Source organism: Panicum virgatum, chromosome 8K, assembly GCF_016808335.1.
Source record: "Panicum virgatum strain AP13 chromosome 8K, P.virgatum_v5, whole genome shotgun sequence".
NCBI classification, from domain to species: Eukaryota; Viridiplantae; Streptophyta; class Magnoliopsida; order Poales; family Poaceae; genus Panicum; species Panicum virgatum.
In genome coordinates, this window is record NC_053143.1 from 55,313,549 (window position 1) to 55,327,268 (window position 13,720).

A 13,720-nucleotide genomic window follows, 5' to 3' on the forward strand; every position below is an offset into this window, starting at 1 on the left:
AAATTGAGCTTTAGTAGCACACGTTGTCCTGGCCAATGGGGGCCTGCCACGCACGTGTTGTGTGATCGACAACAAGCTAAGCGAAGCTTCTGTGCTCTTTAAGTTGCTGCTGCAGCGGTTTGCTGCTTATTACGCGATGTGTGGACGCGAGCTTCGTGGCGTCACCTGTGAAGTTTCGAGGACATCCCAAGGACATCCATTATTTATTGTTCGGTTGGGTGCGGTTGGTGGCTGATGTTGATTTGCGGTGAGAGAAAAGTACTACTGTCTGGCTGGTGGGTGGTGTTGATTTGGTGTAAGAGAAAAGCACTGTTGCTGGTTGCCAGCACAACAGAGCGGTATGTGAGGATTTTCATTTCTTCTAGGGAGTGCTCAATCGGCGATCAATCTTAATTAGTTTGAGACTCTTTTGATCTAATAACTAAGACCGGCCAGCAGCGTGAAGTAAGCAGTACTGTGTGTGCGAGTCTCTGAAAATGAGAATTCAATCGCCCGTTCTGGACAAGAAATGCAAATACTTTTTTTAATAAAACTTGTATCGTATCTGGTGTGATAACAACTTGAAATCCTTCTTCTTCTTCTTTAAAAAAAAAAAGAGAAAGCCGCGTTTCACCTGTTTTTGATTGGCAATGCGTTACACATGCTGATTTGTTATGACCATGCCTGACTTTAGAGATTAATCACATACAAACACAGCAAATTAAAAGCATGCTTAAATTTGCATCAATTCCTCATGCTAGCTAGCTCTCCAAAATAAAAGCGGATGTTATTGGTAAGTGCTAGCTTATTCTTCTTCAACTTTTCTTTATGGAATGGCCAGGCCAGTCGCGTAGTCTTTCCACACGCAAATTAAAATGGTTGTGTTGATTAGCCAACGACCTTAATACCAATAGTCGATCAGTAAGTTGATTGTGAGTCTGATCGAAGAACCTTCCGTTTTCATGATGTGGATTATTAAACACGGTGGTTCATATATTCTTCTCTAAAGTAAATTTTCACACAGTTTACGTGAGATTTCTATGGATTGTTACTGGAATTGAAACACAGGAACACCAAACATAGCGTGTTGGATGTTGCCATAGAGCATGCTTCCTAGCTTGTTGCCTGCCTGCTGATGAGACCAACAGTACTGATGTATGATGAGTCTGCCATATCGTGCACGTACCGCATGTGTGGAAACTAACTGTGGATATGCATTGACCCAATGCAAGAATTAATAGATCCAATTAATAAGTAACATAGCACAGCAAGTCAGCAGCAAGTAGGAGGTAGTTACTGGACGCGCCAATGGTATTAGCGCCGAGCTTATCATGTTTCCCCGAGGGAAGAAATACAATTCATTATTAAACGCGCGCTGCACATACGCGTCATGCCATGTCTGAATATATAGTCAGTTCCCACCAGATCCCATGCATCTCCACTGAACTAGCTAGCTAGCTAGTATGTTGCAGAAATGAGTAGTAAACGTTGATCTGCTTCCCCAAGTCTGTTAATTAATAAGGGTTACAATGATGAGCACCAAAGAATTAGCACTTGGCTGATTTGTTACTACAAGTTAGTTAAGGGTCCACATCATGCCAGATAAAATAAAATGACCTTGCATATAGACATCTCCAAAGTCACAAGTCCAATATAATTCTCACAACGTATATTATTATCCCTTTTTCTCATACACGTCAAGCGCGTATTAGGTGTACGTATAGTGAACTAATTAAGTAACTGTACTTTCGCGGAGCACATGTTATATTCATATACTGATCGATGAGTCAGTTCTCTTTCTTTCAGCAAAACAGATAAGGCGTGATGAAATTTTTGGCCCAATGAAAATTTTCACATGCAGACACGGATGAGAGAGAGAGAAGACGGTGATTTATTAATTTGCAGATTATCTGCCTAGCTTGAAGAGGTGCCGGGGTGTGATTTGGAAAAGAATGGGAGTGATCTAGGAGGGAGGATGTGGCCCAAAAGGCCAAGAGGAATAATGGACCACCACCCCCACACGGGTCTAAGCTGTCAATTTTCCCCATGGGGCCGGGGAACCACGGGGATCTGCCCCAGGAATGACGGGGACGGGGTGTTTTGCCCCGCGGGGCTGGCGGGGCGGGGGTGGGGGGCATTTTTGCCCCATGGGGATCCGTGGTTCCCGAAAAAGGAAAAAAATATATTCTGGCTCATATAATATGTAGCCTAACATGATCCAAGTCGAATAGAAGAAACTCTAACAATCGATGGTTAATGGCTCAATGCTCTAGTGGTTATTGTTATTGACTTGTATTATTTATATCTTGACTGAGATGACCATAATGAGGTATTTTTCACCTTGTTTAGCAGTCCCCACGGGGCTCCAACGGGGATCGGGGATCCGCTGGGGATGGGGGATGGGGGAGAGATTTGCCCCGTTAAGACTTACGGGGACGGGGCGGGGAATACGTAACGGGGAACGTGGCGGGGATGGGGGCGTCCCCCCGGCCCCGCCCCACCCGTTGACCGGCTGACTCACGGGGGCTGCTGGGTCTGCATGGGGCAGGACGTTAGTTTTAGTTAGTTTTCAATTGGATCCAAGTACTACTAGGTGGAAGTGCTAAACTTTAGCATTACTAATAGTGTATCCAACCATTAGTGCTAATAGGATGAGCTAAAATTTAGCCAAAAACTTTAGCAAAGGTATACGCACTTATAGGTGCTAAGTGCTAAAGTAGTTTAGCACTCAACTTTAGCCCCTCCGATCCAAACAGGCCCTTATAGTTGTATGGTACTCTCCGTATTCTTCGTACTCTCTACTGAGCATGCATATAGTTTATATACTTGTTATTAGTCAAAGTTATGAAATTTGACGTTTTCAAACCCCAACACGCCCTATAGATCAAAGGAAGTAGATGGTGTGCATTCACACGACATGGCAGCACGCATATACACAATTACGACTTACTTTTCTAAATGAAAAAAATCCGTATTATAGTTAATAAATAAGTGATATACTAATTATGATTTAGTAATTGGAGGCATAGTTTATTGAACTTAGATTTCCAACTGCCGATTTATGCAAAAGGGCAAAAAGCAAGAAGGCCCAAAGTGGTCACGAAGCAAATGCCAAATATGATAAAACAAATTTAGGCCGAACCAACAACTAGAAGATGGGCCAAACAGAACAATGTCCACGAAATCAGCAGCAGAAAACCCCAAGCAACTAACTCAGCCGAAAATGGACAATGAGCCCATGAAACAGAAAGAAATAGCCCACGGCGAATCTGCTTTGCTTGCTCGGTGGCCTATCATGGCCCAGGAAAGCAGCAGGATCCTGACAGGATGGATCGCACCGAAACAGAGGAATGCATTGGACCAGCCAGACCTTAATTACACACCTCCCTCTGAATCTCCTGGTGGCTTGATTGGCTTCTCCATCATCTCATTCATTTATGACAAGATGGTCACAACAATACCATGTGCTTAAATGGACACTGAAACCATTTTTCTTCATGCTACTGACTGTTCACACATCCAAAACTTGGAGTACTACTACCAAGAATCCTCAAATCTATCGAAGAAGCAGGCAGCAGCAGCAGCAGCTTTGAAGAACAAAGCGACCTTGAGATTTCTAATTTTAGCAGTGCAAGTAGGAGCAGTACGGTCTGCCGAGATGATTTGGATAAACAGTACTAATCCAACAATGATAGGCTAATGGCGACACCTCCAATCAGAAACATTTCTGGTGAAAGAGACTGCAAGGGTGGCGTTGACCGAGTCCACCTTACTTCTCCCTTGTGTGCTGTGGGTGGTTACATCTGCAACAACCCCTTTTGTTTCCACTTTACTACATGGAGGAAATTAAAGTATACCTAAAAACTACTTTCAAGACACGACCAAAAAAGGTACAAAAATACTTTAAAGATTAAGTTGAGCATGCTACGTCTGTCTTAGATATAGGGGTGGTAATGGGCCATGGCCCTAATGACCTCTTCACAGCCCAATAAAATCCTTAAAATTTTTAGTTCAAAAATACATATGTTTAGAACCCGGCCCTTTTAGGGCCCGATTCTTAGATTTTCTAGTTCAAAATGTTGGGCCCTTTACCACCCCTATTTAGATATCGGTTGTATTATTCGTTTACATATTTTTTTCAATCCAGCTTATATATCAACGTCTGAAACATCCAACATTCCCGATGTGTAAAATCTGCGCCTTTTTGGTATTCGATGTAAATAAATATTTCCACATATACAGACATCTATACACATGTAAAGATTATACTCAGTAGTAGAATTACACAACTATATGTATGTATGTATCACGCGTACTGTCATTCCACTATCTAGTATCTACTGTACATACGTACACGATACATCACATATACGTATACATGTACAAATAGAAATACAGCTGCATGGAATCCATGGTTGTTTGTACAAGAAGAGCCAAGGCTGGCCCTCTCTTCCTCGCCGTGCTCCTCCGCCCTCCTCCCCTCTCTCTCTCGCCGCTGCTTCTTCCCCCCACACAAACTCCACGCGTCCCGCGCCCGCGCCCCGCGTCTCTCACCGGAGCACCACTCCCCATGCCCGGCATCCTCCGCGCGCCCGCAGCTTCCTCCTCACCCGCGCCCCTCGCCGCCGCGGCCGCGGCGAGGCCTTCCATGCCGGCCCCGGCTTCTTGATTGGTCCCGCGCTCGCTCCGGTGCCGCTCCTCCCGATTCCGTCGCCGCGGCGCCATGCCGCCGGTGCGAGGGGGCAAGCGCCGCCGGAAGGCGGCGGCAGCGGAGAAGAAGGCCGCCGCCGCGGCAATGGCAGCCGCCGCCGCCGCGGGCTCCGGCGGCCCGCCCGCCGACTGGTGGGGCGGCTTCTGCGTGCGGATGTCAGGTGCGTCGTCCCCCCCCCCCTCCCCGTCCGGCGCTGCTGCTGCCGGCGGGCCGTACGCCTCGATTAAAGATTTCTTTGCGGATTGGGTGGTAGCTCCCGAGCATCAGGCGGCGATTGGTAGATCTAAGCTGCGCCAGGGATGAATTACGCAGCTAATCTTGCGGTTCCGTCGATCGTCGGAGGAAGTATCCGTGATTAGCGTGGTGGCAATGCTGGAGTTGGAGCAATGCCACTCGCCTGATTCAGAAGTGTTTCACTGCTGTTTCGTCGTGGTACATGAACAGCCAACACTCCAGTTTTAGGTGTGATTCGAGTTTCAAATTGGGAAGGATAGAATCTAGGTTGCCAAGTACTGAGCTCTGAATTCTGATTACTATATGCTGGCAGGGTAACAAATTAAGTTCAGTTTTTTTGGTTCATGTGTGTGCCTAGTCTAGCTGATTGGCTAAAATTAAACTGCAGGGTAGTCTGAAATTAACGCCTCTTTCAGTCGTAATTTCACTATAGCAAATTAGCAATGCTCTCGATCGCTCCGTAGGACTGATAGCTACATCACAGCTATTCTTGCTCTAAGCACGATGTATTAGCTTATTGTTCAGTCCACCATGTCATTCATGCAGCTGTTTAGCATAGCAGCACCTACATCAACCATCCTGGGTTTGCACAGCACATTGGACTTTTTTTTTCTTTTTGTTGCATAAATTTCTTAGAATAGTCAGGACTTCTCAAATCCTAATTTGGTAAAGTAGAGGCATGTCATGAACGAAATTGTGTTTCTGAGTAACTTTGAGAAAGGAGATAGCTCCTAACTAAACACAATCAACCCCAAAACCTGTTTCTGGACTATTATTATTCATAAGTTAAACTTTCATGCCCCAATTTTGCTGAGTATAACTTCAGACAAGTATTTGAAAGAAATCTTTTTTGTATTATTTATAGAAGTCACACAGGTGACTGACGCGGTTACGTATGAACTTTTATATTTACACTGGAGTACTTGACATGGAACCTACTTAGTAATTACTACTTGTATGTGTTTGTTATGCCTATGTTCTTGATTTTTACGACTTTATGATTTTGATGCACTCTAGCATATTGGAAAAATACCGTAGGCTTTACTACCTGACAAATACGTTGCTGTCGTGAAGCTAGATAGAATGCTTTAATGTAGTTCTTCTGCGATTACTGTGGTTGCTTTTAACTCATTGCAAGTGAGCTCCTGCCTTACCAGTTATGGAAATTTTAACCGGACTTTTGTTTTCTTCTTAGGAACGTTATCTTCTATCGAGGATGCACAAAGATTTGAGTCTGTCTTTAAAATGCCAAGAAGAGCTTTCGACTATGTCTGCAGCTTGGTGAAAGATGAAATGATGGTGAGGTCCAGCAGCTATACCTTTCTTGATGGGACAGTGCTTTCTTTAGAAGATCGAGTGGCCATCGCTCTGCGAAGGTTGAACTCTGGTGGGTCACTGGTGACTGTAGGATCTTCTATTGGTGTGAACCACTCGACCGTCTCACTGATAACTTGGAGGTTCATTGAGGCCATGGAGGAGCGAGCAAGCCACCACCTGCGCTGGCCAGACTCTGGCGAAATGGAGAAGATCAAAGCCAAGTTTGAGAAGATCCATGGTCTGCCAAACTGCTGTGGCGTTGTCGACACAACACACATCACAATGTGCCTTTCTTCAGCTGAACCGAATTGTAAGGTCTGGCTCGATCAGGAGAAGAACTACAGCATGGTCTTGCAAGCTGTTGTTGATGCAGACACGAGGTTCACGGACATTGTGACTGGGTGGCCTGGCAGCATGAAAGAGTCAAGCATTTTGCACAGCTCTGGCCTTTTCAAGCTGTGTGAGAAAGGTGAGCGGCTGAATGGCGGCAAGCTGAAGGTATCGGATGGATCAGAAATTGGCGAATACTTGATCAGTGACGCAGGGTACCCCCTTCTTCCCTGGCTCCTCACGCCATACCAAGAAAAGGATCTCACAGAGTCGAACGCCGAGTTCAACAGGAGGCACTTTGCTGCAAGAACAGTCGGTCCGAGGACCCTGGCAAAGTTCAAGGACACATGGAAGTTCCTGCAGGGGGAGATGTGGCGCCCGGACAAGCATAAGCTGCCCCGGATAATCCATGTCTGCTGCTTGCTGCATAACATAATCATAGACCTCCAGGACACAGCCATTGACGAGCAAAGGGCAGCGTCATCGAGCGACCACAACGCGAATTACAGGCAGCAGGTGTGCCAGTTAACCAACGAGAACGGTCTCAAGGCGCGGGACAAACTATCCGAGCACCTGATCGGCAGGTGACCAAGAGGAGGAAAACTTTGCGGGGCATGTGAAAAATGAAAGAGGAAAGCGCTGTTGTGCTTGTTTTTGTCTGCTGCCAGCAGCTCTGAATTCTTTTTGATGTTCAGTTTTGCAGAGTTGTAAGGGGGGCAGACTGAGGGCATCTGTCGTGACTAATGGAACTCACTGTAATCCTCTTGAGAGCTGTTGCAAACATGTCAAATCAATCTGGCTCCTTCGGTTGGTTTATCATGTTAGTGCCTTCGGCATGGTGATCCTAAAAATTGCATAGTTTACTTTTTTTTTTTGCTAAACTTCTTGGAAGTGAAAATGTTACTATACTGGTAAAAATTGATGTCTCTCAAGTTGAGCCTTGTGCAAGCATTTGCTCCCCATTTGCTATCTAGTAGTTTCTAGAAATCTCTAGAGGTTCACATTTGCTCCACTCGCAGAAACCCACCTGAAGTAATTTAATTTTGCCGGATTGTAGGAAGAGTATACAAGCCCAGTAGAAAGACTTTTGTCTCTGACGCGGTGGGCCCATATGTCGGTGTGATGCTGATAGCAGCGCAAGAGACTCGTTTGGAGTGACGAGTGATGGAAGGAAGATGGCGGCGCCATGCGTGCCGATGAAATGCATGCGTTTACGGCGACTTAACCACCACCTCCATCTCCGATTCACCTCCCTTTATAAACCCCACGGCCACTTCCATCTCCAGCAGGCAGCAGCCGATCCGCCATGGCCATGTCGTCGTCCAAGAAGAGCTGCCTGCTACAAGCTCTTCTGATGATCTCGGCGCTCGCCGTGGCCGCCGCCGCCTCCTCCGGGCAGCCGTCGCCGGGAGCCTCCGCGCCGGCCAACCTGACCCTCCACAACCTGTGCCCGTACCCGGTGTGGCCGCTGGTGATCGCGAACTCGGGCGTCCCGTCCCTCCCCACCGACGCCGACGGCGAGCCCGTGGGGCGGCTGGACGGCAACGGCGAGGGCCTGGCGACGCTAGCGTTCCCGGCGGGCGCGTGGTCGGGCCGCGTGGTGGCGCGCACGGGGTGCGCCGCCGACGAGGACGGCGACGAGGTGGTCGGGCGGTGCGCGACGGGCGACGCGCCGCCGGTGACGGTGGCGCAGGTGAGCGTGGGCGGGCCGGGCGGGCTGGCGGCGTACAGCGTGAGCCTGGTGGACGGGTTCAACGTGCCGGTGGTGGTGACGCCGCACGGGTTCGCCGAGGGCCGGCGGTGCCCCACGCTGGGCTGCGCCGCGGACCTCGCCGCCGGGTGCCCCGTCGGCGCCAGGGCGCCCGGCGGGGGGTGCGGCGCCGGCGCGTCGCAGGCGGCGGCGTTCAAGGCCCGGTGCCCCGACACGAGGACCAACGCCACCGATGTCGAGGCCACGCCGCAGGACTGCGTCGCCCCCGGCGAGATCAAGGTCGTCTTCTGCCCGGCGCCCGACAGCGTCGCCACCCATGCTTCACTAGCGTAGCGTTGTCAGTGTTGATGGTCCTCAGAGGAATAAGAAGCACTCTAGAGAGAGAGAGAGGGAGAGAGAGAGAGAGAGAGAGAGATTAGTGCTGGGATTAACCGTGACATTATCTTAGCTAATCTGGCATTTACATTAGTGATGTAATGGAACATGAGACTACGTTAATTTGATTCGTCGAAGGAGCACAAGGAGACCGAGCTGTTCGTATCCAAGCACAAGGGGACAGAAAAACCATGGACGTTGCCATCAATGGCATCAACGACAAGTGCTGGCTGATGAGAGAGGGAGAGCGGTGTCCTCGTAACCATCGTTGGCTCCGGCCTTGTCCGCTGCCGCTGCCACTCATAAGGCCCGGCACGGCACGGGCCCCGTCATGCTCCTCCGCCCCAGAGGCGCAGGCCATGACGTCGTGGTCGTCGCTGACGAGCCCGGCGGCGTTCAAGTCGCCGGCGTTCATCGCGCTGGTGACCTTGCTGTGCGTGGCGGTGCTGCTGCTGCTGTACCACTGCGTGCTCGTAGCCTGCTGCTGCCGCGGCGGCGGCGCCGAGCGGAGGCGGCGCCGGCAGCACCACCACCGGCGCGGCGGCGCCGAGGGGGAGGAGGACGGCGACGAGGAGGAGGCGGGCGTGAGCGTGGAGGTGAGCGCGGCGACGTCGCGGACGCACCTGGTGGTGCAGGCGTCAGCGGCGGCGTCGTCGCCGGCTGTGGTGTGCCGGTACCGGAAGGAGGAGGCGTGGAAGGAGCCGACGTGCGCGGTGTGCCTGGCCGACTTCGACGACGGCGAGCCCGTCCGGGTGCTGCCGGAGTGCATGCACTACTTCCACGCCGAGTGCATCGGGACATGGCTGCGGGGGAGCACCAGCTGCCCGATGTGCCGCGCCGAGACCACGCCCACGCCGAGCCCGGCGTCGCTGCACCACCACCATCGCCTCGAGCTATCTGTCTCCCTCGAGGAGATACTTGTACGCACGTAGCAAGCAGCTCCGGCGAGCTCTGCACTTAGGGGACAACCGGAGTAAGTCGGGTCATGGCGGCCGTGCGGCGTGCCAATCGCCGGAAGCGAGAGCGATGGCAGAGCAGCGAGCGGAACAGAGTGCTGCCTGCTCGCTCTGTTTTCGTTTGCACTGGTAGATAGATAGACTGAAAGCAGAGCAGGATAGAGTGTGGTGTGGTTTCATACATTTTTGGAGGGCGAATTCAAAATTTGCTGAGGGATTTTTTTGCTTTTTTTTAGATTTTGTGATGTGAAATTGGTTGACCAAATATACCTGCTGTCCATGGAGCTAATGCTTCTGTGTAACACGGATTTTTTAGGGGTTGCGTGTAGACTAGTAGTGTACTAATTTGTTCTTATTTCCTTCTTTTTTGAAATGCAAGTTTAATCTACGTTTTGCCCCAAAATTTAAACAAGCACCTGATCCAGATAGCTACCTAGCACATGGAGGATACCGTTCGAGCAGCCGTGCTGGTTTTGCAGAACACAGAGATATCAAGGAGGAAACAGAGTGTTGCTCTGTTTTCGTTTTCATCAGGGGCAAGGGAAATTGATATCTAGTTGGGGATTCTTTTTAATCATCGCACATACCTATACACACACTTAGCTCTATGTACACTTGTGAGATATTTGACAAGTAGATGTTGAGACTGATGGGGAATGACTGCATACGCTTACTGTCTGTAGGCACGTCACTTACGACTGAAAAAAATATATGCGCAGCTCTGACTTTGGTTTATATACTGGATCATGTTCGAAGAAAAAAAAGTATGTACGTCCAAGTTTTCAGTGAAGATACTAACGGAACATTTCTCCAAAACTTTATTTGCAAACTGTTTCATATGTTAAAAATGTTGGAACAATATATTGGAAATGATGGAACACACAGTCTGAGAGCAAAACTTGTTTGGAGTTTGGTTACTATCAAAGTTCCGAAACGTTCCTATCATGTGGAATTGCTGACAGACATTTGGTCCAACAAATATAAAATGAAATGGAGACATTGATGTTCGAAGCCAAAGCTTATAAAGATTTGATCGCTTTGGCTGACACGGCATCATCACGACGTTGCCGATGTTGAAGCTGAGTCGTGTCACTCGTGATCCAAGTTGAGGAATTGGGTGTTGCTCAAAGTCCCAACTCCTAGTCTCCAATGACTGAAATGGATTTCCTTCAAGTACTGTTGTTGTTCAAGCTCCCTCTGATGTGCCTGCTGGCTGCACCTGGGAAATTAGGGAAATATATATTACTATATATGTGATTAATTAGTGAATAGATACTACATTTGGTGTGTTGGCCAGACAGAATGTTTTATGAGGCAAAGGCCTGAATGTTTTTTTATTCTACTAGTCTATCTAGTATTAAAAAAAGAGGAGAGGAGATTCTAGGGAATTCCGTATTAGATGTCCATTTTGAGTCGATAAGCTATTTTTCACTTACATGATAAGCGATAATAAATAATAGAATCTTTTGTTGCGCATCGATATCAATATATTGAGCAACCAAATAACTTTTGACACATACAATTTAACAGCGGGGCCTAGTAAGGTAGTAGAGCAACTAACTAGTAGATGAAAATTTTGGTCAAGACATATGAACTCTCACTAAGCATTTAGAGTTGAGAATGCTATATTGCTATAGACTTAGAATATTGGTCGTGGTTTTCAGAATTTGACACGTAATTCGATATTCATATTAATGTATGCAAGCTTTCTTAGTAGAAGTCTACTATGAAAGAAAATTCTAGGCCTGGTTGCATGTTTGAATTGTGTTAGTAAAATACGATATATGCTCAAGTCAGATAGATACTCTGTAGCTAAGGGGATGAGTACACCATCGATGTCGAAAAATAAAGAAAGAAGAAAGAAGAAGAAGAAATGCATTTCACCCTAGTACCTCCTATTCTCTTGGTCAAGTGTGGGACGGTTGGGATGGACGTGAGCTGCGTGCCGTAGCGCCGCCTCCACTTGCTCGACCTCCGCAGCAGAGGCACCACGGCAGTCGATATCCACTCTGACATCCTGAAGCGAGGCAAAGTACTCTAAGACCAGGCTGCCACAGTCATCGTCATTGACGTCCTTGAATTCCCACACGCTGACATGAAAGGAAAGCTCGTGGGCGCTTGGCAGCAGGGTGGGCACGATGTTGCCGCTGTCCTGGCGTCCTTCCTTTTTTCAGAGCCCAAGAGCATGGAAGCCCTCACACTATCCATACGAAATGAAGCGTCCTCACTTGGCAGCACCAACAGGTGCTCTGAATACCACAGGCTGAAGCGCCTCAGCTTCTGGAACAAGAAGTAGGGGCCTAGTAGGATTACTATTGCACTAGAAACCTGGCGCCGCGCACCCTTTGTGGAGTTTATTAGCTAGTGTTTTTTATGTTAGAAAATCTTTTATACTCCTACTTGTTTGTTTATTGAATATAACTGGAATTTAAACATGTGCGAGGACTTTGAATCTATTGTTTATTTGTTTTATCTATAGCGGCAGAGCATATTGCGAGAGCATCAGTAGAGAAAATCTATGCATTGTCGACCATACACATGTTGAAACTCCGTTCTCATTAGGATACGGGGAGTTAATATAAAGTTTGAAGTATGTGTGTTTATCTACAATAAACTTAAAGTTGATACTTCATTGGACAGGTACACCAAAGACATATCTGAAGTTTAAACTATTTTTTTCACGACCGTGCCTGAGCAGTTTTTTCATTAAGGAGCTGAAGTTTAAACTATAATCCATTGAAAAGAATATATCGTATTAAATTAGCATGAAGTTGTGAGGAAATGTAACTAATATTAGAGGAAGAAAGGGAGTTGCTTTTGCTGCGGTAGATATTGGTCACAGACCATGACCTTAGCTCCAGCTTTTGCATGACATCTCAGATCTAAAATAATGTTGAAGAAAATGAGTTGCCAGTTATTCCTTATGAGATACCTTGTGTTCCTGAGGGTTAATTTTTGCCTATCACTATCATCTATTGTGATCTCCATTTTATGAAATGGAATGCCTAATTCACGTTGCTCCTAAGCGATTCAAATGGGCACCATATAGGCCGTGTAGATCCCTCCCCAAAATTTTTACACCCCATCACATCAAAGAGAATCTTGCTATTTAGGAGTATTAAATAAAATTTGTTTACAAAATTTTTTATACAGATGAGTTGTAAATCGCGAGACAAATCTAATGAACCTACTTAATTCATGATTTGCAACAGCGATACTACAGTCCCATCTGCTAATCATAGATTAATTAGGCTCATTAAATTCATCTCACGATTTACAATCCATCCGTGCAAAAAATTTTATAAATAGATTTTATTTAATACTCCTAAATAACAAAATTCTCTTTCAAAAAATTCTAGAAGAGCAACTAAACACGGCCATATATATATGATTGTTGTTGTCAAATTGGTCACCATAATTAGCTCTCAAAAAAAAAAAATTGGTCACCGTAATTACTGCTCCAAATAATGATGATATATTAAGCCTCACTTAATATGGGAAGTTATAAAGGTAAGTGCATTGTTACACATCAGCGGTATCATAGATCGTTTCATGCAAGTCCACCACATAGAATTTTTTGATCACCAGGCGGAGAGGGAGAGAGAGAATAAAGTGGTTGTTTCGTGAGACAAATGCCTCATAGGCTAAAATTAAGAACTATAAGATCACGTTCTCACCATTATACGAGTTGTTGTTGCTAGGTAACTTACAATATTTCTTTTTTCTATACACAAATTAAGAAATTATGTATTTACTATGAGACAGCTTATAAGACAATCTATTGTATTTATTGTTTTTTACATGGTCTCAAGATGACGTGATAATATATGAGACCACACTAAGCATTGTAGGAGAAAGAAATCACCCGAAGGGGAAGAGTTCCTGACTTTTTTTTTTGGAGCTGAGCACTCGAGTAACGCGCCATGGGGATGGAAATTTTTTCAAAGATTAATGATGCCACGTGACAGCTTGAGACTGGAGTAACTCAGCCCGTGCTTTAGAAGGACCTAGAACTGGAAACAAATTCTTATTTTCTGACAAAAAACTGGAAACTTGCAGTAGCTTTCTGGCCGTCCGATTAAATAAGTTGGTGATCCAACTGATGTT

The 13,720-nt window shown here is 46.7% G+C and overlaps 2 protein-coding genes across 2 annotated transcripts; both read left to right on the forward strand.

The window, feature by feature from the left end:
* The first annotated feature begins 4,417 nt into the window (after positions 1-4,417).
* LOC120645295 (protein ALP1-like) lies at positions 4,418-7,508 on the forward strand. Its single transcript, XM_039922096.1, has 2 exons — positions 4,418-4,850; positions 6,120-7,508. Exons 1-2 carry the CDS (start codon positions 4,703-4,705, stop codon positions 7,157-7,159), a joined length of 1,188 nt encoding a protein of 395 aa, XP_039778030.1. The 5' UTR covers positions 4,418-4,702; the 3' UTR covers positions 7,160-7,508.
* A 40-nt stretch (positions 7,509-7,548) lies between these two features.
* On the forward strand, positions 7,549-9,984 carry LOC120645297. Its single transcript, XM_039922098.1, has 2 exons — positions 7,549-8,458; positions 9,043-9,984. Exons 1-2 carry the CDS (start codon positions 7,878-7,880, stop codon positions 9,587-9,589), a joined length of 1,128 nt encoding a protein of 375 aa, XP_039778032.1. The 5' UTR covers positions 7,549-7,877; the 3' UTR covers positions 9,590-9,984.
* The last annotated feature ends 3,736 nt before the right edge of the window (positions 9,985-13,720 follow it).

Bases quoted from the DNA above. Each gene is read 5' to 3' on its own strand.
- LOC120645295 (XM_039922096.1), top strand. From the start codon at position 4,703: ATGCCGCCGGTGCGAGGGGGCAAGCGCCGCCGGAAGGCGGCGGCAGCG. The intron at 4,851-6,119 runs GTGCGTCGTCCC...TTTTCTTCTTAG, and splicing joins CTTCTGCGTGCGGATGTCAG to GAACGTTATCTTCTATCGAG.
- LOC120645297 (XM_039922098.1), top strand. From the start codon at position 7,878: ATGGCCATGTCGTCGTCCAAGAAGAGCTGCCTGCTACAAGCTCTTCTG. The intron at 8,459-9,042 runs GTCGCAGGCGGC...GTCGCTGACGAG, and splicing joins GGGGGGTGCGGCGCCGGCGC to CCCGGCGGCGTTCAAGTCGC.